Raw genomic sequence first — 26791 nt, 5'->3', positions numbered from 1 at the left:
GCCACACCAGTTTACATCGATGCCATCAAAGTCCCAGCAGACCTCTGGAAAGGACAGTGAGGCCTAGACCACGGCTGCTCATTTTTGTGATGAAAGGACAGGCAAAGACAATCTCAAGGCAACACCAGTGAGAAAGCACAAAAGAACTTAGTGACCTTCTTCCAACCTATTTTCTCATTGCTACCTCTATCAGTCTTTACACTTCCACAAATCACAGCCCACCCACCCATCAACACATACAGGTTTAAGATAGCTTTTAGCCTCTCCTACTGAAGCACAGGGAGGAAAATGGAAGAGTCTAATTAAGCAGAAATCTAATGGAAAAAACAAAGAGAAAATATCCATTAAGGGAGGCAAAGAGACCCAAGAAGATGGAACTTGCTAATACTGTATTTGTCTCACTCCATCCATATAGAGGCAAAGAAATAATTATTCCACAATGCTGTGCCTTATATCTGACCTTCCATCTATCCTAGAGGATGGACTTGAGTTCAACTAATGATAACAGTAAATGTGAATGTCATGGACTGCTCTTTTCGTTTTCAGAGATTACTAATCCATTCACATTGCTATTTAGCAATAAAGAATAAAGCATTCTGTGCCTTCACCAGCACTGAATCCCAAACAGTGATGTCTTAAAAACACATTTGAGTCTCCTGATGACTACTGAAAATAGGATTGTAGTTACTCTACATTCAGCTCTGAAACCCACAGAATGTACCAAGAGAAACAAACTTTCTTGTAAAATAGATCCAAAGGGTTGCTAACAACTCCAAATACAAATTGTAATGTATTCTATCAAGTGTAATATAATATGGAACAAGTTGATCAAGGATAACACAAGATAGCCTGTATCTTTGTATATTCAAGCAGTGCTGGATTTCTTTAAAATTAATGAAGAAGATCCTAAGAATTTTTGAAACAAAGATAAATGAGGCTCAGACAAATCACAGGAGAGAGAGCAAATATTCTTTGAGGGTATATTTTCATATAGCAGAATGGCAGGGCAGATGGAGATAAGAGACTATTGGTACGTGTCATTATTTTCCCTGACTGCTAAATCACAGAACATGTAAGGAGGAAGATAAGTACATAGGGGAAAAAGAACAACTAACTATTCTTGCAGGAATGATCAGCATTAGCTGAACAGAACAAAATAAGCATCAAATCATCAAACCAAATTACACAGAAAACTACTATGCACTCTGTTTTAGTGAGCTTTTTGTCGTTGTGGCCAAAACATCCAACAAGAGCAATTTAGAGGTGGGTCTTTGGTACCCCAAAATTGAGAGCTTCTACTCACCCCAGAGAGTGTACCCAGCAGCTCTGTAGCTGTCACCATGCTGCCACAAAATGAATATATTGAATTACATCATAAATGCTATGGATATTGTTTGGATTATCATGAGAAAAAGAGAGAAAGAAAGTTGAGAGGCTCTTGAATGTTTAAAGAAGGCAAAAAAAAACTGGCCTGAAGGCTAAGCTCTGCCATAAACAAAACTGACTGGCCTGAAGGCTAAGCTCTACCATAAACAGTGCCATGCTATCCAGATGCAGGAAAAGAGAGACAGCAAACAGAAGAACACTGAAAAGACTCCGCAGGGAGCAGTACCTGCCTATCTCCTACTTTCCAACATGATTGAACAAAAAGAAAAAGAGAAGGTGGGAAAATGGGAAGTCCCCCTTCCCAAGGTTCTCACCCAGGGAGAAACAGAAGAATTAAAAGTGATTTGAACAGGAAAGAGAAAAAAGAAGGTCTGGAAGAGAATGGTCACTAAAGTCTGCTTTGTTGGAGATGGTTTTACAAGAAAACCACCTAAGTAAGAAAGATTCATGAGGCCAATGGGTTTATGTTTCAAGAAGGCCCATGGAACACATCCTGAACTGAAAGCCCTCTTTTGCCTACCAATATTTGGTGTGAAAAAGAATTCCTCATTCCCACTATGTACCACTTTTGGGTGTTATTACCAAAGGTATAGTCATTGAGGTGATTGTGAGACAGTTGGGCTAAAGAGGAGGTATAGTTATCTGGGGGAAATATGCCCAGGTTACCAATAATCCTGGAAATGATGGATGCATAAATGCGGTCTTACTGGTGTGACAGCAGTTTTACATTCCTTATAATTATTAAAGACTACAAATCAATCAGGAAAACCACCATTACTGTGATGTTTCTGAATACTACCAAACACCCTTACATATCTGTAGTCATTAAGAGAACTATTTACTAAACTGTTAAAAAAAAAAGCAGCAATTTAGAGGACAAAAAGGTTATTTGGGGCTCATGGTTTTAGAGATCTCAGGCCAAAGACAGCTGACTCTGGGCCCAAAATGAGGTAGCTCATTATGGGGGAAGGGCCCAGAGGAGGACAGCAGCTCAGAGAGAGATGGAGGGAGGAGGGAAGGGACCACAGGGAAGATGCACTTTCCAGGATACACCCCCAGTGACCAATCTCCTCCAGCCATGCCCTACCTGTCTACAGTTACCACTCAGTCAATCCATCTAAATTAGGAAGGACTGATAGGTCAAAGCTTTCATAATTCAATCATTTAACCTCCAAATATTCCTACATTAACCAGAGCTTTGGGGGACAACTGATGTCCAAACTATAACACACTCCTTCCTGCACAATCTATTTACTCAAAAGAAGGGAGTGGGAATGCTGAAAAGAGGCACTCTTCTGGGTCAGCAGACACCTTTTGAAAAAGCATATTAAGATAAGAAGATTTTTGGTAAATGCTTAACACAAATGTTCTATAAATACTACATTAAAAAAAATTGTCAAATATCGCATCATAATTTGGCAAGTAAACCACAACTAAAAAACATGCTGCTGAGCTATGACCAGAGCTGCAGAGGTATGAGGAGTGAGGAGATGAAGTCATGGATGTGACCCCAATTGTCAGGTTTAAAACAGGTTTTGCCATGCATCAGCTGATAATTTCAGGCAAGTAACTTAACTTCTCTGTGCCTAAGTTTCCTCATCTATAAAATGGAAATAAAAACAGTATCTGCCTCATAGGGGTTTTATGAAGACTGAATAAGATACATAAATGATTTTAAACAATGCTTGGCTCATCATCAGCACTCTAGAAGTGTTAGTTATTATTGTTATCCCAGGCAATTGCTAAAGAAATCACACAAAAACAATTTTTAACCAAACGTTTAACTAAATGTTCTTTGCCTTTCAAATCTTCTACATCTCTTTAAAAGCAGTTTTTCTGCTTGGAAAAACTGAGCCTCTAGTCCTCATGTCTCTGGTATCTGGCAACATCACTGACCACTAAGCAGGCACCTTCTTCACAAACAAGTATTGGGTGCTACTTTGTAAAAATCATTTTCCTAAATAAAGACAAATAATTTTAAAAAAAAGAAAAAGAAAAGCAAACAAAACCTTCCAGATGCCCCAGATGACACTCTCCTCCCCTACATGATTACCATTACAAAACAGTATCAATAATTAGCATTGAGCTCTTATATTCTAGTCACTATTTGGGGAGTTTTACAAGGATTCATTCTTAATCACCAATGAGGTAGGTATTCTCATCTCCACTTTACAGATGAGAAAAATAAAGTTCAGATAAGTTAGGTAATTATTAATTAATTAATATATTAATATTAATATATTAATATAGTCAGGAAATATAAGACCCAGAATTTGATCCCAAGGAGACTGATGGGATCAAAGTTGGGATTTTAACTCTGATGATGTATTGCTTTTTCCACAACTGTTTTAATGTTAAACAATTAGCAGACCCAGAGAGTATACAGGTTTTTTTTATTGATGCAGTAAATATTTACATACCTTGTACTGTAAGCTCGGCTTGAGCTTCAATTGTTTCATTTCCATTATCAGCAATACAAAAATAAGTCCCAGCATCATCCTCAGTGATATCGCTGATTTCCAGGCTACCACCTGCCAGCAAGACCAATCTTTCAGAGCTGCATAAAAATATATAGATACGTTTCAGTATGAGGGAAATAATACCTAAGAAATTCTCCACATAAAATAGGACAAACATTTAGGAGAGAACAGTATTATTATGAATATGGTTATAAATTGAGACTACCATAAAATTATTATAATTTAATTCCAATTTGTTTGCTCACATTTTATTTGCATAAACATCACAAATACGAATCAAATGTTATAAGGAATTATTTCTGACATTTCTAAGAATTCCCGAAGAAATATTTCTTTTATTTCACTTCCTCATTCTGTCTCCCAACTCCAGCCAGTTTTTTAGAAATTATGTAATTGTGAAGTTTGGAATCAATCTGAGATTGACCCTACCACAGTTATGCCACACTAACAGAAAACAAGAAAAAAGAAGAATAAAAGAAAAGAAGAATAAAGATGACATAATGTCAGACCAGAAACGGTAAGCCCTTGGGTGATAGTGCCCACTGAAAATTTCCTATTGCTTGACTAGGAAAGAACAGGGAAGTGGGGAGGGAAAAGAGAATATAGTTGCCAGAGAGCAGGTCCCTACATATGGTATGAGGTACAAATAGCATCATCATGCTATTACCAACAAGGATGTTGATGAATACTGATCTAACTCTACAGAATAATATGTCTATTTAAAGAAAAACTGAATCCTATAACATGGAAGAAGAAATCACAAGTCAACAGTTTCACCAAATTTTATAAAGTCCATGTATGTATGATATGTCAAAATACATTCTACTGTCATGTATAATGAAAAAGAATGAAAGTTTAAAACAATTTATAGAGTAAACAAGTTTATGTAATTTGGAGATCTACAAACTAAATCAAACACGCAAAGGTACCTGACAAAGAGTAAGGAAAGTAATTAATTCTACAAGTGGTAAAAAAGTTGCCACTTCGTCATTTCACAGATGACAAAAATGTGAACTATAGTACCAAACACAATAATAAATGTATACATGTACATTTTAATTTTAAACCAGTCTAAACTGGTTTTCATGGGCTAGATTCTTTCCAAATCTTAATACTGTTGTAACACTTCTATCTGTATCTATTTCCAAGAAAAAAAAATATTATTATTTGACTTTTCATGCAGAATTTCTTATGGGGGAAAATCAGAGGAAATAACTGTTTAATCCTTGCTACATTTATTCTTCTCATTTGAAGTAAACAAAGTTCTATTCTGGCTTAAATTTCAGTACCTTCTAAGTCTAGGTAATTGGCCTTTCTGAATCTGATCAACAAGATTGAGTTTCTGTACACGAAAAGTTAAAATCCAGAATCAGGTTTGGTGACTTGGTGACTTCTACAAGAAAGACTACTCTGCAAGGTCATGATTAAACTTTATCAAGTGATCTTCCTATCTGAATGTATTAATTATACCCTCAAATCCCAACTTTATGTGATGAAACAAAGAAGTAGGATACAGCAGGGTGCACTGGCGCACACAGGGGATGTGGCTCAGTGAGCAAGTGCCCCTGAGTTCAATCCCCAGTACCAAAAAAAAAAAAAAAAAAAAAAAAAAAAAAAGGTAGTATGATACAGTAGAATAGGGTAAGAATGTCTAGGAAAAAAAAGAAAGACAACAAGGTTTGGTGCTTCATGAAATAAGAAAATTTTACAAAAATTAAGACCCTGCATTTTACATTCAATGTTCTCAAATGAGAAAACAGCAATTATTCATACATAATATCTATCTAAAATACACGTAATTTGAAACCCAAGTTGTTATATTATTTTTGGAAGGAAGATAGTTTATCTAATAATTGTACTAAAAACTATTTCTGATACTTGCTATGGCTGATAGTTGGCATCGGTGAGTACCAGTACATTAGCAGTCAATCTTTCTAAATGGTGTTGGTTTTACTTTTTAAAAGAAGACTGGGAAGAAGAATGTCCATTTGTATGGTAGAATTCACATAACCTGTTCATGGCTAAGAGTAACAAACCAAGTCTTTAGAACTCCAATATTCAAATATGCAGGCAAAAGGAAAAATAGGTAAAAAGGTATGTGTGGCAAAGGGACCCAAGTTAAGTTCAATACAGCTGAAAATGAGGGCTGTATATGTCGCTAAGTAGCTTTGGGTCAATATGCAAGAGCTTAGTATGCTAAGGAGACTTTTCCCCTGCCAAAGTGTGATCAGGGAAGGGGACACCTTTAAGAAAATGAATGGCATCATCAGATTTTGTGAAGAAACAGAAGGAATGGGAAAAGACTAGAATCTGAAGTTTGGTTATAAAGTTATTGTAATGACCCAGAACCGAAGAACAAGCAACTACAGCAGTAACTAGAAGGCCAAAAATACTGACTACTCTTAAAAAATGCTGGATGATAAAGGTAAGGAGAGAGACATGGTTTCATTTAACAAATAATTGCTGGCAAGCCTATACAACATGTATCAGATAGCAGGTAGAGATAAAACTGTGAGCAAAAACACAACCAGTGCTGCCATATAACTCAGTGGGAAAGATAAATGTAAAGGACAATTCTACAAAATGGTATACCAAAGAAACTACCAGGAAATTAGGGACTAGTAGAGAGATTCTCCTGACCAAGTAACCCTTAAGTTGAAATGTAAAGAATGAGTAGGAGCTAGCTAAATAAAAGGGGGAAAGAAAGTATTTAAGAAAGATTAGCATGTGCAAAGAATTGTGACTGAAAGGATCAGTATTTTTAGGGATCTAAAATAAATCAGAAAGGCAAAGTGTAAGAAGAAAGATAAGGATGGAGTCAGATTACAGAAGCAAAACTGTTTTAAGAATCTATGACGTTAATCTTCAACAATGGAAATCCATTAAACATTTTTAAAAGTGGATTGGGGGGGTCATGTGGTGAGCTTTCAAAGACTACTCTGGCAGGAGTGTGAAAATATATTTGAATTAGGCAAGAATACATGTGGGAAGAATAGGAGACTACTGCAGCAACTGAAGTGACAATAGCCAAGAATACGTGGTAGTACCATGGTTGAACTGCAGAGACACAGAAGTAAAATGGCAAATCTTACAAAAGCACTGGATATTGGAGCTGAGGAAGAAACAAATGCCAAAGAAGATTCCTAACGTTAGAAAAAGTGTGAAAGAGAAGCAAAGAGAAATAATGCTTGCTTAATTTAGGTTTTTCGTTTGTTGTAGTGATTTGAATGCAAGAGAGGCAAATCCTTTAATAGGCAAAAGAGCAGCTAACAGAGAAGGGAAAACATCAAAAAGGGGATTCTTCAAGGTACTGGGGAAGATAGGAAGTAACAAGGTCTAGAGCATAAAAGGACTTCTGAGACACTACAGCAGGAAAGGATGGTAGAAGAAAACTAAGACTTAGAGGTATTCCTCTGGCACAAAATTTACTCTTATTGCTTTACTTTCATTAAACTTTTCTTTTGAAGTAAATACAATTTCACAGGCAATTCTAAGAAGTAATACAAAGAAGTTTCGCGTATACTTTATCAGTGTCCCTGCACCATGGTGGCATCTTGTAAAACCAGAGCACAATATCACTATCAGCATACAGTCAAGACATAGAACACTTCCATAACCATTCTGCCTTTTAAAACTCATAACTAACTTCTTTCCCATTCTCACCTCCTCATCAGCCCCTGGCAGCCACTAATCCTGTTCTCCAGTTTTACAATTTTGTCATTTCAAGAATGTTACATAGCCAGGTGCATAGGCACACACCTATAATCCTAGCCACTCAAGGAGGCAGAGCTGGAGTCAAATCCCAGGCCAGCTGAGAACCTGTTTCAAAATAAAAAGGGGTGGGTATGTAGTTCAGTGGTAGAGTCCCCCTGGGTTCAAGCCTAGTACTGTCAAAAACAAACAAACAAAAAAAAACTTTATAAATAGGATTATTTATAAAGTATGTAATCTTTATGAACTGTCTTTTCTTAGCATAATTTTCTGAAGATTTATCAATAGTTTATTCCTTTATTGCTTACTATGGTTTATCTAGTCACTCAATGAAAGACAGGTGCAGGTTTTTGTGTGACTGTAAGTTCATTTCTATGAGATAAATGCCCAAGAGTGTGAGTAAGCAACTGCTAGGTTGTGTGCAAGTTTTATAATAAATAGTCAAACATTTTTCTACAATGTCTGTACCATTTTACATTCCGAACAAGCAATATCAGTATGACCCCATCCTATTTCTCTATATCCTTGCCAATGTTCAGTATTGCCACTTTTTTTTAAAATGTCCTTTTGGCAGGAATGTCGTCATATCTCATTGTGGTTTTAATTTGCATTTCCCTAATGGCTAATGATGCCAAACGACTCTTCTTAGTTGCCAACTGTTATTTTGTTTGTAAAACATGTCTTCTCCGTGTCTTTTGCTCATTTTCAAACGGGATTACATGCTTTTTACTCTTGAATTTTTGACAGATCTTTATCTAAAATCTTAACATTCTCCAATGCTAAAAATCATTTTACCTATATTCTAGATACTAGTCCTTTTTTGGGTATGTGGTTTCTAAATATTTTCTTTTACCCTGCAGTTTATCTCTCCATCCTCTTAATGGGGGTCTTTCACAGAGCAAAAGCTTTTAATTTTGATGACATTAAATTCATCAACTTTTCCTTGTATGGATGGTATTTTTGGCATCAGGCCTAAAACTCTTTTGCCCAGCCCTAGATCCTGATTATCTATGGGTTTCTAAATTTTTTGTTTGGTTGGTCCATTTTAAGTTAATTTCTATATGAAATCTAAGACTTATGGTTCATATTTTTATCTATATATAGATGTATAAATGCTTTAGAAGTATTTGCTGAAAAGGCTATCTTTCCTTCAGTGAATTCCTTTTGTATCTTGCAAATCAGTTGAGCCAATCTCTGTGGGTCTATGACTGGGTTCTCTATTCTGTGGCATTGACCTCTGTGCTGATATTGTAACAGTTCCTTACTTCTCGATTACTGTAGTCTTGAAAAAGTCTTGAAATCAGATAGATTGATTTTTTTCATTTTTAAAAACTGTTGTTACTATTCTAGTTCTTTGCCTTTCCATATAAATTTTAGAATAATCTTCTTTATAAGAATATCTTACCAAGATTTTGACAGGAATTGAGTTAACTTGTATATCAATTTGAAGAAATTTGCACTGAGCTACATTTCCCCATCCCTTTTTACTTTTTATTTTGAGACAAAGTCTAGGTTGTCCAACCTGACCTCAAACTTGCAATCCTACCTCAATTTCCCAAGCCACTGGAATTACAGGTGTGTGCCACTCCACCTGGCTCAATCTGAAGAAAACTGATATCCTTACTATGTCGAGTCTTCCATTCCACGAATACAGTATGTCTCTCCATTTATTTAGATCTTGGATTTCTTTCATTAGCATTTTGTAGTTTTTAGCATATAACTTCTACACAAGTTCTTTTAGATTTACATCTGTTTCATTTCTTGTGAGTGAGTGCAAATAGTACTATATTTGTGATTTTGGTGTTCAGGTATTCATTCCTAGTGTACAGAAAAACAATTGATTTTTATGTTTATCTTATATCCTATGAACCTGATTAATTCTAAAGGTGTTATTTTTCTTTTTTTGCTTTCTTTTTAGATTTTTTGAGATGCAGACAAACATGCTATCTGCAAATAAGAATTGCTCTATTTTTTTCTTTCTGATCTCTATACCTTTCCTTTTTCTTGTCCTATTGAACTGGCTAGAACTTCCAGCACTACGACATGGATTTCTTTAACTTTGTTGTGATCTTAGCAGACAAGTTTTCAGCCTTTTATCATCAAGTATAATATTAGATGTGGGATTTCTGTAGATGTTTTGAACTACACTATTTTTCAGAGATTTTGAAAAACATGAATGCATGTTCATTTTGTCAAATGCTTTTATTTTACTCCATTGATTGATATTATTATAAAAGGTTGGTTTTTCCTTTAGCCTGTTAGTATGGTTCATTACACTGGCTGATTTTAGAATACTAAATCTTTCATCCCTAGAATAAATCCCATTTGGTCATGGCACATATATATCAATGAATTCTATCTGCTAATATTTTGTTTAGAATTTTTGTATCTATATTCTTAGGAGGTCTACAGTTTGTTTTTGGTATTGTCTTTGATTTTGGTGCCAGGATAATATTACTTCAACTCTTTCTTTTCAATTTTCTGGACAGACTGTATAGAACTGGAGTTAATTCTTTTTAAAACAATGATAGGATTCTCAAGTAAAACCTCTGGGTCTTGAGATTTCTTTTTCAGGAGCTTGAAATTACAAATTCAATCACCTTAACAGTTACAGAACTATTAAGTTATGTGTTTGATCCACTACTCTACTTTTAGTACCTAGTATAGTACCTGATATAGTCAGCATTCAATAATTTTTGGGGAATACTTACTGAACAAATGAAAATCATAGAAATTCCCACTTTTATATGAAAAAATAATTTTACTTATATCTTCAGAATGTCCTTCTATAATGATAAAATGTACAAGTTTTAAAATAATCTATTCCTTGGAACCACCATTTGACTCAGCTATCCCACTCTTTGGCCTATACTGAAAGGACTTAAAATCAGTATACTGTAGTGATACAGCCACTTCAGTGTTGATAGTTGCTCAATTCACAATAGCTACATTGTGAAACCAACCTAGATGCCCTTCAACAAATGAATGGATAAAGAAACTGTGGTATATACACACAATGGAATATTACTCAGCCATAAAGAAGAATAAAATTATGGTATCTGCAAGGAAATGGATGGAGAATATCATGCTATGTGAGGTAAGTCAATCCCAAACAACCAAAGGTCGAACGATCTCTATAATAAGTGGATGATGATACATAACGGGGAGTGGGAAGGAGGAAGGATGGATTGTATACAGGAAAAAGAGGGGTGGGGAGGGGTGAGAGGAAGGAAAAATAGAATGAGACAATGTGACCCTATGTACATATATGATTGCACAAATGGTGTGACTGCTTCGTGTACAACCAGAGAAAAAACAGTTGTGCCCCATTTGTGTATAATGAATCAAAATAAATTTAAAATATAAATAATCTATTCCAGTTTCTTATTCCTGATATTTTGTTCTAATGTGTGTCAATTAAAATTTATCCTCTAAGAGCTTGAAATTTTTTGTCCTCTATTTCAAGGTTTCCTATGTTTTAGCTAGCAAAAATTTTAAAGAAATTTCTTTGAAGTCTTATAAATTTTCACCTCATATTTAACTAGGAAGAAAAAGAGGAAGAAAGGGAAGAAGTAAAACAGAGGCAAAGAAGTGCAAGCTGAGGAAGAAATCAGATGATATTAGGGATAATACCATTAGTTTTGCTAATGGAATATGTAAAGAACAATCTGATTCTATTTCATCATCCCCAGTAATCACTGATGGCTGATCACCTAGATAAATATCCCTTTCCACATCTGAAACAGAGTCTCTTTGAAATTACATGCAACTTCCTAATAACCACTGTTCTGCATCTGGACTTCTCTCCACCTCAGAATGAAAACCGCAAAGCTATTTCCTGGTCCAGGTGGGCACCAAGGAAACCGAAACTGTTACATATTTCTAACTGGTACGGCCTAACTACACACACACACACACACACACACATTTTTCCTGCCTTTTGTCCCACAGAACTTCCTTCTCCTCTTAGGGCTTCTGAGCCCTCTGAAAACAGAGATTTGAGACAGAAGAAGATCTCCTCTGTCTTTCTCAAAACCAGTTTTGAATAAACCTGCTTTTCTTCACCAGCCTTTGTCTGTTGAATTTTAGTGGAGCTGAGCAGTGGAAACTTCATTCCCAGTAATGTCTTGGTTACTGAAATGCAAAAATTAAGACTGCCGGTTCACCATGATAACCCAAGTAGGAAACTCTAAACCTCCTCTAACCAAACTAATGGTCACTAACCACATAAAACTTCTAAGACTTGAAATGTGGCCACTATGACTGAGGAACTAGTTTATTTCATTTTAATGTACAAATGAAGCAGTATAAACTACTTTCCACTAAACAAAAATTTCGTTGTTTTGGTAGAACTACATTTCATTCTAAGCAGTACACCATATTAAAATATTACATTTAGTAGTACACACACTTCTCTTACTTTTTTAGTGTGGCTACCAGAAAACTTCAATTTACATATGTGATTTATATTATATTTATATTATATTTATATATATTATATTTAATATAATATATATTTATATTATATTATACATCCTATAATGCACAAGATAGCTTTGTTTTGGAAACATTCTTGATTACTGCTACCACCACCATCACCCTAGTTCTCTTATAAGAGAGAATACAACTGAGAAAAGTACTCATTACATATAGAAGAAATGAGGCAGGGAAGGGGACAGAGGATAGAATGGTTGGTGTTAAAGAGAGAAGGCTTTTGTGGAAGATGTGGAACTTGTGAACAGAACAGAACTGATATGATTTCAAAAGGCATAAACTAAAGCATGAAGAATTTGCTTACACTGTTTGGACAAAGAAAAAAGTATCAAAATATTAAGAATGAGAGAGAAGATCCAGCCAGCTGAGACTACAAGTTCTTGCAACAATTTTGAGAAGGAGACCTCAAAGATATAAGCTAAGTATATCAAAGTTTCAGAAAGAACAAATAGAATGATTATTCCTTAATATTTTGAAAGCATGTTTTTTGTTTAAATATCATAATCACATACAGCAATACAAACGTATTTCAAGGATGATATATGAATGTTATAATGTGTTTACATAATCTTTTTTTTTATTAATCAATAGTCCCAAAAAGGATTAGACAGTCTCAAGCTCAGATAGAAAAAGGCTTTTAGGCAGACAACATTTACCCTTCCATGTCAAGGGCCTCCTCATTTTTCATCCATCTCATGGTTGGAGCAGGAAGTCCTGAAGCAACACATGGCAACACTGCACTCTGACCAACAACTCTGACTAAGGAAGAAGGTTGCTTCAAAAATATCAAGTTGGGTGTTTCCTCAGGATCTAAAAAGAATTTAAATAAAAGACAAAGAAAGCACTTTATCACTTCAGTCATAAGGAATATCTAATTCCTATTCAGTCTTGTGTGGCTTTATATGAAAAAATATTTTAAGTAAAAGTGACACAAAATTCCATTTGAAACAAATATTTATCAAATAATTTCTATACGCAAAGCATTGTGATAGGCTGTTCAGGAATGTTAGAGTGTATAATTATAGTTTCTGCCTTTGGGTTAAATTTACTTACTGGTCAAATGAGGAAGACTGGACATAAATCCTCTTTATTTTACAACATAAATGTCACAAGTGGTTCGAGCAGTAGAAAGAATGAACAAGCTCAGGACTCTTGAACTCCTCCCCTACTCACAGGGATATAAGAGGTTTCCTTTCCTTCCCTGGATTTGTTATTTCTGAAAATCTTTCTGCATTTCAGCTCATTAATTTGCTCACTTAGTCTGTCAATCCTTTGATTTTGTAAGGCAGGAACTTTCTCACTACTACTTTATTTGTGTATCCTTTATTCAGATAAAGAATTAATGTGTTCATTTTATAGAGTTGTCCTCTTGTGGACATGTGAAAAGGCTACACTCTTGTGTGTAAAAGATAAAGTTCTTATTTAATAGGGTGATACAATGTTAATTTCGAGGAAAAAAAGACCATTCTGAGGCAGAGAGATATGACCATGTCACTCTACAGTCATGATTAACAATCACCAGAAATGGCTTTAAACTTGTTCAGTCCATTAATGATAGTTCTTTAGACATGGTAACAAGTAATGGTGCCTAAGAAATTAGTGACACCTCCCTTTAGTAGATGTGCCTTTAAAAGCCAATCAATGAATGACAATCTCAGGCTTTAAAAGTCGGTCAATCAAGGGCAAAGTAATTCACTTCTAACCTGTTACCACCTCTGTAACCAATAAAACAGACATCTATAACTAATATCAACCTGCCTCTGCCTCTTTACATACACAACCCAAAATAATGTCTTCACAAACAAACAAAACTATAAAGATCAGCAATCAGTTTTTCTTGAGAAGACTGACAAGCAGAGCTGTCATATACTTCAGTAAGCAAAATATCCAGCAGTGTTTTTGCTTCAGATATTAAGTAATGGTCTCACCTGTTGATACTGAAAACCCTGTTTTCTTGGATCAAATTCCAATAATTTGCTTGGATGTTATAACAGGTGTAAAGAAATATGCCACATTAAACAAACAAGTCAGGAAACAGAATGGTCAGGAGGCTGAGGCAGGAGGACTTAGAGGCCAGCCTGTCTCAAAATAAAAAAGAGCTGGAGATAAAACTAAGTAGTAGAATACTTGCCTAACGTGTGCTAGGCTCTGGGTTCAATTGCCAGGCAACCAAAAACAAAACAAAACGAAAAGGACCCAAAGGATGGGGACATTGCTTTGTAGCAATAATGTTCCCCCACATTGAACTGTGTACACGTATTTAATTGAACTTTGATTGACTCAATTAAACAAATTCATAACAAATATGTATTGGCTTCTATGTGCCAGGAACCATTCTTGGCAGGAGATGAAATCCCCTGATTTTGTTGGGCTTACGTACTAATGGGGGTGGGGAGGAGACAACAAACAAGACATATGTCAGATGGTGGTATGTTCTGAAGCAAAATGGAGGAGGAAGGAGAAAGCACTGGGGGTGGAAACAGAAGGCTGTTATTTAATCATAACATTCAAGGAAGGTTCACTGATATCTGAGTAGAGATAAGAGAGTGAGCCAGGTGGATAGGATTCCAGGCAGAGAAAATGGCAAGGAGAAAATCTCTGAAGTAAAAACATTTGGAGTATTCTATAAGCATAAGGTGGTCACAATGACAGAGTGAGAAAGAGAAGAACAGGAATTGGAAGAGAGGGTCAAAGGAAGGAAGTAAAAAGATTATGTAAAGTCTAACCGGCCAAGAACTTTAACTAAAATGGGAAACCACTAGTTTTGAGCAAAAACGCTCATTTTAAAGATAACTGGAGTTGCTGAGAACACACTGAGACAGCCTGATGTGTACTTGCCCAGCATGTATGAGGCCATGGGTTCAACTCCCCATATGGCAAAAATATTAAAAATTTTTAAAAAAGAAAAAGAAAACACTAAGACAATAAAACAGCAGGGATGGTGACAACAATGAAACAAGCTGCATTTTAAAGCACTGGTTCAAGGCCCATTGGGAACACCCTCAAAAGTCATATCCCGTAACACTGGTTTCACTTTACAAGTCAGTCCATAGGTTAAAGATGAGTCTACGAAATAGTCATATATTATAACAATCTCTGCTCAAATAATGTAGGGATGGTCCAATTATATTCATAAACTTGAATCTGAAATGAGATCTATGGAAAGAACCAGGCACCCAGCAATGGGAATAAAAGCTGAAAGGTCAAGAAACATCAAGGAGCTAGAGGGACTATCCTGAGCCATAGTGAGAGGAAGTTAAGAGTACAGAAGGTAGACAGCTGAGAAAATACATACAAAACCAGTATGAGCACAGCCAGTAGGGACAGAAAGAATGAGCAGACAAACAAAAAGAAGGAAAACACTGAAAGAGGAGCTGAATTTACATGAAAAGGGACAGCACAATAGAGAACCAAGAACTCTCACTTGCCAGTGTCTCCAAAGCTACCACATTTAAGTTACCACCTTACTCATTCTTTATATGAACTAGCCTGAGTCAGTCTTCAATTCTTACAAGTAAGAAAGACCTAAATAGGGGCTGGGCTGTAGCTCAGTGGCAGAGCACTCACCTCGCATGTGTGAGGCACTGGGTTCAATCCTCAGTACCACATAAAAATAAACAAATTAAAAAAATAAAAGCATGCTGTCCATCTACAACTATAAATTTTTTTTTTTTTAAATAAAGACCTAACTACAACCGTATTCTATTGTGGGAAAGCACCAGAAAATAGTGGCTTGACCAAAGGCACAGGGTTAAATATCTTTGACCAAGAAGAATGCAATTAGATATGGCACATTCTTTATTACTTGAAAATTTTTAATAATATATTCACTAAACAGTGGATTGTTCTGGCTATCTTTTTATTCCTGTGAAAAATTAAGACTCCTTGTACTGACAGTTAATACACCACACCACATATTAAGTGTTTATTTTTTTAAAAATAGAACAATTTTTACCCATTTAAAAACACAAAATCATCAGTTCTGATGAGTTAGTACCTGGAAGAACTTTCAATTCAGCTTCATCACTGTACTTTGGTGGCCCACCACTTTCAACTACGCAGCGATAGAGTCCCCCATCTCCTTCGGTCACATTACTGATAACCAGTGTTCCACCTGGAAGTTTGATAACTCTATCATCCAGAAGAAGGGGCTGTCTGTTCTGTTCCCACCTCACAAATGGAACCAAATCTGCATTAACTTCACAATTCAGAATTGCACTGTTCCCAGCATAAACTGAGGAAGGTTCTGGTTGACTGGTAAATCTTGGAAGTCCTAGACAGTAAAGGAAAAGAAAAAAAAAAAAAAAAGTAATTAACTATTACTTAAAACTCTAGTCAAGGGGTCCAGGAGCAAGTCAAGCCCATGCAGCCTCAACATATGGTAGAATCAGGATCAAGAAAGTTCACACATGAGGAAACTGACTACATACAGGGATAAAGAGCAAAAAAGTTTATTGTACCAAGGATAATTGTAGTCAGATTCCTCACAGCTGGGAAAGATGCAAATATGGAAGAGGACAAGGGGAGAATAAATTCGATGGTACTGGTCTATGATAAAGACATCAGTATAAACTTATGGTTTTATATAACTACAGATGCAGAATTATATGTAGATGTAATATACAGATATAAAAGTATTTGTGAAATATGCATATATTTTATACACAGCCTGTACATATGTATTTATATTTCTATATTCCACACAGAGGATCCAGAATCAATGTCACTCCAGTAGCAATAAGTACATATGGTGACTTTATCCTTATTACCAAATAATATTCTCCACTACAAGGAACCAGTGTTTCTTGGAGATATGGCTGATTCTAGGACTAGAGTAGGCAAGTAAAAGAACTGAGTTCCTTCCTTTATGTCATAAGGTAAGAACTCATAACATACAGTAAAGAACTACTCAAAGAATAATGTTTATATATCAAAAACACATACGCATCAAGACTGAAGGGAGTTTCTTCTGGCTAAATTTGGAATAATGTAATACCAAAGAATCCAAGAGACACAACTAAGTGACACACCTAAAATCCCACACCAGAAAGAAAATGGGGAAGAGAGCAAAGTTTCAGATTTTGTTTTTTACTATAATAAACATTACTGAGATTGTCTGTGAAATCTAAATTAAATGGTAGTACTGTATTAAGATTAATTTTCTGATTTTGATGGATGCCTGTGGTTATTTAGGAGAATGTTCCTTGTTTTTAGGAAATAAATACTGACATTATTCAGGTAGGGGTAACAGGGCAACATGTCTGCAACTTACAACTATTAATGGTTCAGAAAAAATACATACTTGGGGAATGACAAAACAGATGTGGTAAAATGCTAACAACTGCTCAATCTGGATGAAGTTACATGATTTTTTTTGGTTCTATTCCTTAAGCTTGAAATTACTTCAAATAAAATGTTAACCAAAAACTTTGTTCATAAGTGCTCTATAGATGCCATTGAAAGCAAGAGGCAGACAGGTTCAGTTCTGGAGTCAACTGCCTTTCATAGCTGTTACAAAGTTGGTAACCTATTTCACCTCTCTCTCAGCCTCAATTTCTCTATCAGTAAACTGAGAAAAATAACAGGTCTCACGGGGTCACATTTTAAAAGTTATTTAAAATAAATAATTCATATATATCATTTATTGCATAAATGCTCACTAGTTACTACTGTTATTAACAATATCTAAAAAGTGACTCATGAACCTATGCTCTGAACACAGCACAATGTTTCTTTAAAGACCAGAAAACAAATTAGGAAAAATAATTTCAGATTTTCTAGTTTTATGATGGTGAGTCAGTCCAAATATAAATAGCATATTGGTTTTCTAGCCCTGTCACAATTTTTTCCTTATTTTTTAAAATTTCAATGTGATTTCTGAAGAAATAAAAACAAAATTATCCCAATATCTACTTTTAAGCAACCAGAAAATCAGAAAAAAAAAGGGGGGGGGGGATTGACCGAGATAAATCCAGAATCTAATGAAGTTGGGAAAAAAAAAGGAATCTTATATAAAACCAAGAACTGCTTCTAATTTTTAAAGTTAAAAAGTACTCCCTCCTGAGGTTTTATGAAAGTGAGTAATTTTTAAAAAGTGTAAACCCATAACAACATATGGGTAATTGGCAGGCAAGAAATTTCAAAAAGTTTCTCAATAGGAAAAGCAGATGGAGCAACCAACAACTGACATATCAAGAGAATGCTGCTGCTTCCTGTGCTCACAAAAGGGAAGCCAATTGTCCTGCTGCCTTTGAAAAGAAGAAATTACGGAAGAAAAAAAGAGAATGGAAATTAAGACACAGAACTGGCAAGAAGGGATTAACACTGACTGTATTTAGAACATCCCATTCCTCCCACCATTGGTCTAGGCACAAAATATCACCCATAGCCAGGGTACTCTTCAAGTAGGAAAGCAGGAATTTCTGTTGTAGAGAAATCAAATAGCCCAGCGAAAAGCAGTCTCACGTTTAATTCTATGATCTATTTAATGTTCTTTCAAAACTTCCCTGATGGATGAACTTAGCTGGAATCAGTTTGTAGCATTTGCAAATAAAAAGCTCTAACAGAGAGTCTTTTAGAAGGGAAATTTGACAGTATCATTTTAAAAAATTGTCTTACTAATTTACGATTTACATACCATAAAGTTCACCACTTAAAATACAAAATTCAATGAATTTTTCATATAGAAGAGTTGTATACCCATTCACATAACCTAATTTCAAAACCCTTTTATCATTTCTAGAAGAAAACTTGTACCCACTCCTCATTTCCTCATCACTACTCCACCATCCTAGGTCAGCCCTAGAAAATGGCTTTATCTACCTTCCATCTGTACAAATTTGCCTATTCTAGACAACTCGTATATATGAGATCATATAATATGTGGTCCTTTATGACTTCCTTCTTTAACCCAGCATAATATTCTTAGTTCATACATGAGTCATACATATTAGGACTTCATTTCTTCTTACTGCTCAAGAATATTTCATTGTATGAACCTACCAGACTCTGATTACTCATTCACCACTTGATAGACACTTAGGTTATTTCCCCTTTTGTGTTATTAAGACTAATGCTGCTATGAAGAGTCATGTGCAAATTGTTGTGTGGACATATCTTTTTATTTCTCTTGAACAGATACCTAGGAGTGGAACTGCTAGGTCATATGGTAACTCTATGGTTAACATTTTGGTGAAATGACAAACTAGTACCTTTTTCAATTATACATCCACACACAAACAAGATACCCTATGATCCAGCAATCAAATTTTAGTAATCTGGTTTATAAAGATTTGCAAAAAGCAGAAAGCAGTTCACTACAATATTGCCTATAACATCCAAAAATTTTAATACACATATCATTCATCAAAAAATGACAGAGTAAATCACAAATACAATACATACTATGCAACTATTAAAAAGCACTTCTACTCATCCCTTAGCTATATCCAGGCCAAGAGGGGGTTAAGTGACTCTCCTAGAGAACCCTGTGTAACCTGTGTACAGTGACCATAGAAGTCTCCCCACCCCTCTCCCACTCCTCCTCCCTCCCCTGTGCTAGGGATTGCATTAAAACTGCCTGCTAAGATACTGTGTCAAAAAATGTTTCTGAAGAACATGAGAGCTAAATCTGGTAGAAAACAGACCAAAAATGAATAAATAAATAAAGGACAGAACCACCATGAGCAAAGGTCAGTAGGCAGAGAATAAAATGAAAAGAATAAATGAAAATCAAAACACTCAGTACTGCCAGTGCTAAAGCTGTGATGAGAACAGTGTGGCAGTACCAGTGGTGTCAGGGGTAAAGTGATGAGAAATTAGTCTGGAGAAATGGGTACCAGCTTGAAAAAGGAACCAAGAGGCCTGCTGTTAAAGGGTTGAGATAATAACAGTGTTAGAGGACCAAGGAACCACTGAAAGGCAAGAAAGTGCTCTGACCACAGTGTGGAGACCAGATAGGCAGAAGGAAGAATGAGATGGCACACAAGTAGGTACAAGTAGGTAATTAAGGAGCAGCCTCAGGAAGAAGAAAGTGTATCAATACAGAAAAATTAGGAGGCAGAATTCAGTGGATTTGGTAATGAGATGTAGGGGACAGTTGAGAGGAAGGAGTAATGAGTAAAATTCAGATAACAGATATTTAAGAACATAAATGATAACCAGAAGCCTGGCCTAAATGACACTGTAGAAGTCATTATGCTAGTTTATTCACACATATTGGAGAAAGCATGGCAGATGGGTAAGAGAAAGGGAGGATGGGAGAAAGGAGGAAAATGGAAAATTGTCAAGCCAGTCCAGTTTTTTTCTCTTATTTTTCCATCCTCAATCTGTGATTATGGAATAATTACAGTGTCTTTATTGTCATACCCAAATTCAACTTTGAGTATTTAACGCCAAAGACAAAAAGAGGTATCATCGTCTGAATGAATGAGCAATACACTGAGGAATGAGTAGATTAGCAATTCTAACTCTGAAGAGGGAAAGACATAGGAGACTACTGTCTCAATCAGATTGCATTCTCACAAGCTAGCATTTCACCAAGTGAGAGTAAATACAGGATTTACAGAAAATTCCATTTTCTACAATATGGCCCGTCACAAAAACTATTTCATTTGGTACTCAACTGAAGGAACACTATATCTAAGTTTAGGAACCACATCTTATTCCTCTAGATTCTTAATTATTACACTTTTCATCATTATTCAAATAAGGATGTTCCAAAAGGGAGTAAATATTCCTCTCTTTACAACTTTCTGCTCTTTACCTTAATATATACACGTGTGTGTGTGTGTGTGTGTGTGTGCATGTATGCTATAAATTTTTAATTAATTAATTATATGCCCATTCCTTGGTTAAGGCATAAAGGCACTAGGATTCTGGCCTTACTATAAGTTTTAGAAAACTATCCCAAATGATTATGCTGGGTAGGATAAAAGTCGCTATCAAAGTGATTCAGTTTTTCTATATAGCTTCTGTCATTTCCAAGTTATAAATTAAAAAACAAAACAAAACTGTTCAGTACCTCTAATACTAACTATACCATGAGACAAGTTGAGGCAGATGTGGTTGTACAACCCTGATCCCAGTGGCTTAGGAGGCTGAGGCAGGAGGAAAGCAAGTTCAAAGATAGCTTTGGCAACTTAGCAAGGACCTAAGTAACTTAGCAAGACCCTGACTCAAAATAAAAGATAAAAATGGGCTGGGGATGTGGTTAAGCACCCCTGGATTCAATCCCCAGTTCAAAAAAAAAGGTAAGTTGAAAAATACTAGTTTATTCCATACAGAACTGAGCAAGCCCCTAGCATAGTCCTATACCCATGGTATATGCAGAGTTGATATTTGTTAAATGATCTGTTATCAATTAAATGAAAACTCCAAGAAAATGCTGGTTTTATTTAGATTTATCCTTTACAAAAATTTGAAAATGCAAGCAAACTTAACAAACTTAACAAAACTTACCTGCTACTGTGAGCTTGGCTGTTCTGCTGACAATAGTTCCAAGACTATCAACAGTGGCCACACACTGATAATAACCCTCATCAGGTTTATTGTGTTTGGAATGCACCACATTGCTGATAAATAAAGATCCATCTGGAAGAAGTTGGCGTCGATCATCTGATACTAAGTTTAAAAAAGTTCCATCTTTTTTCCATTCGATTTTTGGAGAAGGTTCAGAGTATGCTGAACAATTTAATATAACAGAGGAGCCTCTAACTGAGAGTGTATCCACTGGTTCCACCAGAAAATAAAATGGAGTGAATGTTCGAATGCTGGCACCTACAAGAAAAAAGAAAAAGAACAAAGTTAGGCAAAACTTCCTCCTACCACTTCTGTAAGAAACTAAAACTTGTTCAAAAATTATTTTAAATACTTATGTTCTTTAGGTATGAAACAGAATCACTTTACTATGAATATCTAATGAGCAAAATTTACTTCTCGCTACTTGACTCATTTAGAACATCCAAAAAAGAAAATCCTTCTATTTGAGATAAGTATTCTTAAATGATGTAACTATTAAAAGTTTTATTTCAAACTCCACAATGGATTTACAAATATTTAAAACTGCTTTATGTAAAGTGAAATTTTCTATAGAACAGGAAGCAGAAAATTGAAATGATTAACTTTTTATGTTTACTGGCTACCTATATTCTGTTCATAAATTCACTATTTATAGATCTTGCACATTTTTCTAGTAGATTATTTTTTTCTATTGATTAAAGGCAAACTTTTGTCATGGCTGTCATGTTTTGAAAATATCCTTTTTCTATTTGGCCTTATAATTTTTCTTATAAGAAAATAATAAATTATAAACTACATAAAATTAAATCTGCTAGACTTTTTTATAATCCCAAGATTTTAAAAAATTTTAGTCTTGCTTCTATTAATTTTGTGGTTTCACTTTCTACATTTAATTTTCATCTAAAATTCATTTTGATGTAAAAAAACACAGGATGGATCAGTAATTTTTCTAAGTCTCTGATCAATTCTTTAATTATGGAGAAGAACAAAATTTAAAGAAAACATTTGCTATAAACTTTATCTCAGTCAGGAAAAGCTTTCCAACTTAGAGCTTTACCTTTTTTCTTAAAAAAAAAAAGAAAGAAAGAAAGAAAGAAATACTGACTACCCTGCCTATAAACAGCACAAATCATAATCAGGTTTCTTCATCAGAGAAGCCTAGTCTAACAAATGACAGTAAGACTGTTTCTCAAATACATATACTCATTCCTTTATTTATAATTTACATTACAAATTTAAGAATGACTTTGATTTTTAATTATAAAACGAGTAACTAGTTCTAAAAAGTGTGAAATACAGTGGCAAAAGGAAGGAATGATATTCATTATTTAATATTCAACTGCTTATAGCAATAAGCAAATTCCAATTCCAAACTCAGACTTATCATTCCACCGCTAAGCATAACAAAGGGATGTCAGAAAAGACTTTATTATCTTCATCCCCAATTGATGATGATGAAATACATTTGTCAAGTCCTAAAACTCTTGAAAAATGAGTGTAAGAATTTTTTCAAAAGTAACCATTATTTTTTCTTCTTACTATTAAAATTTTTATATTGTATTTATCTACTGGTACTATAGTAAAATAAATCAAAATGTAAGCAAGAGAAGTACAACATGATAGTTTAAATCATGGTTCTTTTTCCATCTTTCCTGTATAACTACATCTTTATGATGACACTTGAATTTAAACAATAAAGAACTTAAAAGAAATGTATTAGATTGGCAGTCAAAATGTGCAAATTAACTATTTCAAGTATTTTATTACAGATATTAATAAACAAAACCCAATACTTTTTTAGAAATTCAAACTTTTTGCCATTTAAAAATAGCAAAATATTATGCCATTTAAATGTATTACAGTTTAATATTCTGTCTTGCTTTTATTTTTTCATTTTAAAAATCCATACCTGTTAAAAACCAATTTGAACAAAAAACTACATATGGTCAAAAAATTAAGGTAAAATTATACTCATAGGAAAGCTTTACAAAATGGCTTTGAAAATAATGGCATTTCAAAATTTTACAAAACAAAATTTCACCCTATATTACTTAGAATACAGCATTACTTAAATACTTATGGATTTCATTTTGTATTTTATTGCCCCCAGTAGGAGGGCAATGATCTAAGATATTCTCTCTTCACTTAAAACCCCTCAAAAGGCTTACCACTGCCTTTTACATGAAAGTCTAAAGGAACTCCTTAAGTGAACCTCCACTATGTGACCTGGCCAGCTTAACCAACTTTTGCTGAAGTGCTGTCTCTCCCTTTCACCCAGCAAAATTAGTTCACCCTGTCCATGCAAGCATGGCATATCCTTTACCCCAAACGACACCTTGAACATTCTTAATCTTTAAAGAGTAATAATTTATTTGTTAAGGCAAAGAGGTTCTCAAACTTTCTTGGTTCCTGATGCTCATTTTCTAAGTACTTTTGTTCACAAATTCCCTAGGCCAAAAGAAAAATCTAACAGTTCCATTTATTTAATAATTAGGTCCTACTACAGTGACTCAGCCACATCAATGTTTACAGTAGCTCATTTCACAATAGCCAAACTAGGTGCCCTTCAACAGATGAATGGATAAAGAAAATGTGTGTGTGTGTGTGTGTGTGTGTGTGTGTGTGTGTGTGTACACATACACGCAATGGAATACTACTTATCCATAAAGAGAAATGAAATTATGGCATTTGCCTGTAAATGAACTGGAGACTATCATGCCAAGTGGAATAAGCCAATCCCCCAAAACCAAAGACCCAATGTTCTCTCTGATGCTAACTCACAATAAGGGGGTTGCAGGGTGGGGAAGAACAGAAGTACTTTGAATTAGACAAAGAGAAATGAAGGGAAGGAAGGGGGAATGGGAATACGAGAGATTATAGAATGAATCCATTACTTTCCTATATACATATATGATTACATGACCAATGTCATTCTACATCATGTTCAACAAGAATGAGAAGTTATACTCCATATGTGTATAATATGTCAAAATACATTCTAAAGTCTTGTAACTAATAAGAATAAAAAATGAAATGAAGTTAGGTGCATACAAATGAATAAATATTTCTGTCCTAACAAGTTAGTAACCTTCTGAAAAACTAATACACATCAACTGAAAAAATAACTTTAATTTCATATTTAAATAACCACAATTAGTTATTGTGGAATGCATGCACCTATGGGGCATTACACAACTTCTCAAATTTAGGAATTATATTAGATACTGCCATACACATTTCCTGTTCCACAATGAGTTTTATATGACACTTTCTTCTTATCACAGTTATCATCAAAAGCCAAACTTCACAAAGCATCACAGCAATGAAAAGAAGGTAAGACAATACAATACTCAAAGCACCTTGAGCTAGAAGTATGCAGTATTAAACAGATCTTACTGTTTCCCTAGAAAGTTTGAGTTAACCCTGGAAGTTTTCTGAGGTACCCTATGGTAGGTACCTCAGGGTACAGTTTGTGAACTATGGGCTAAAGGTATAGCTTTTTACAGTGTTTTTATTCAACCATATTCCCAGCATCTACCTAACACAGTGGATAATACCAACCTCTAGATTATATAACCAGATAATTTCTAAAAACTTCCACGAGTCAAAGTATTAATAAGATCATAGGTTCTGTCCTAACACTAACCAATTATATCACTCTCTCCCATGCTAAGATTTAATAACAAACAGGGTTTATACAAATTCTGATGAGTTTTTAAAAATTTATATGGAAGAGCTGGGCTCCATGGTGCATGCCTATAATCCCAGCAACTCCGAGGTTAAGGGCAGGAAGACCCCAAGTTCAAGGTCAGTGCTGGCAACTTAGAGAAACCCTGACTCAAAATAAAAATTTTTAAAAGGGCTAAGAGTATATCTCAGTAGTACAGCACTCCTGAGTAAAATCTCCAGTAAAACACAGACACACACACACAGAGCAAAAGAAAGTCAAGAAAAGCCAAAATAATTTTGTAGAATAAAGTAAAGGAACTTCACTCATCAGTTAACAGCATTTATAAAACTAAAGTAAGTCATTATGGTTCTTAAACAAGGGATAAAAAGAGTCATTAAACAGGCTATAAAGCCTAAAAATAGACAAGTACATATTTAAAAACTCAGTGTACAAGAGATGACATTTTAAATCAACTGGGGAAAAGAATGAACTATTCAATAAATGTTCTTAGGACAACTGTTATTATCCTAGTGATATGGGAGAAAAATGAGATACATACTCACAACAGATAATAGTCAAGATTTATGTTTCCACGTACCAGATACTATCTGAAACACTTTGTACATAACCAACCATTCATTTCAGCTTCATTACTACCTGATGAGATAGGTCCTATATCATTCCCATTTGGGAGAGAAAAATTAAAGCACAAAAATGCTAAAAGTAACTTGTAGAAGGTCACAACGGTAACAACAGAACCAGATTTGTGTTTTATTTTTATTATTTTTTCTTTTAGTTGTAGATGGACACAATATCTTTATCTATCTATCTATTTTATGTGGTGCTGAGGATTGAACCCAGTGCCTCATTCATTAGAGACAAGTTCTCTACCACTGAGCTACAGCCCCAGCCCAGTCTGTGATTTTAACCACTATACTATAATGCCTCTGAATACATACATAAGAATGCATTCCGGACATATAAAAAAAAGTAGGTAATAAAAATCTTAGAAGAAATTTTAGGAAAATAGGAGAACAGTCCTGGAATTAGACAACCTTTTAAATCAAAATAGAACAGCTCACAGCTAGAAAAGAAAAAACAGATGAACTTCACTTTACTGCATTTAAAACACAAATGCATATACTTTTTTATGACAAAATATTGAAGTAAAGCAGATAATGAACTGTGTCACCTATAACAAATAAAGAATTTAAAAGTTTAAACCACTCAACAGAAAAATGTGTAAGGCTATATTTTGATGTCTTTATTTACAAAAATATGTGGTAGGATGGATTTGATCCATTAACTATAGTTCAATGATTCCTGCCTGCCTTAGACTATCCATAAAAAATGTGCTATATTTGTTGATCTGGAATAAGTTCTGTGATAAACCAAAAATGCCAATGAGTATAAATGAGATAATGTCATATGCATATGATTATGTGAGCATCACAATAAGTAGGAAAGTGCGTATCAGATAGTTAACACAGGTTACTGGAAGAGTACGGATAGAAGGGACACAAATCTCCAT

At 34.8% G+C, this 26791-nt stretch overlaps 1 protein-coding gene, 1 long non-coding RNA gene and 1 pseudogene across 13 annotated transcripts in view; 2 read left to right on the top strand and 1 right to left on the bottom strand.

The window, feature by feature from the left end:
• The window catches only part of NEO1 (neogenin 1), a 244518-nt gene that overhangs the window by 156040 nt on the left and 61687 nt on the right, over positions 1–26791 (bottom strand). For all 11 annotated transcript variants that reach the window (XM_079125283.1, XM_079125292.1, XM_079125293.1 and 8 more), the window contains exons 2-5: positions 21531–21848; positions 16069–16344; positions 12728–12881; positions 3807–3943 (exon numbers count right to left, since the gene is read on the bottom strand). In XM_079125283.1, the coding sequence (XP_078981409.1) occupies positions 3807–3943; positions 12728–12881; positions 16069–16344; positions 21531–21848 (885 nt within the window). The remainder of the gene's footprint in view (positions 1–3806; positions 3944–12727; positions 12882–16068; positions 16345–21530; positions 21849–26791) is intronic.
• LOC306652479 overlaps positions 1–26791 on the top strand; it is a 73619-nt gene that overhangs the window by 34778 nt on the left and 12050 nt on the right. The gene's annotated exons all lie outside the window — the stretch shown is intronic.
• LOC306652469 (ribosome biogenesis protein NSA2 homolog) lies at positions 1085–3797 on the top strand (annotated as a pseudogene). Its single transcript has one exon. The product of its transcript is annotated as a ribosome biogenesis protein NSA2 homolog (transcript).

This window comes from Sciurus vulgaris (genome assembly GCF_902686455.1).
Source record: "Sciurus vulgaris genome assembly, chromosome: 2".
Lineage (NCBI taxonomy): Eukaryota > Metazoa > Chordata > Mammalia > Rodentia > Sciuridae > Sciurus > Sciurus vulgaris.
Note: the sequence above shows the minus strand (reverse complement) of the source record. Positions and strands in the feature narration are given on the sequence as shown.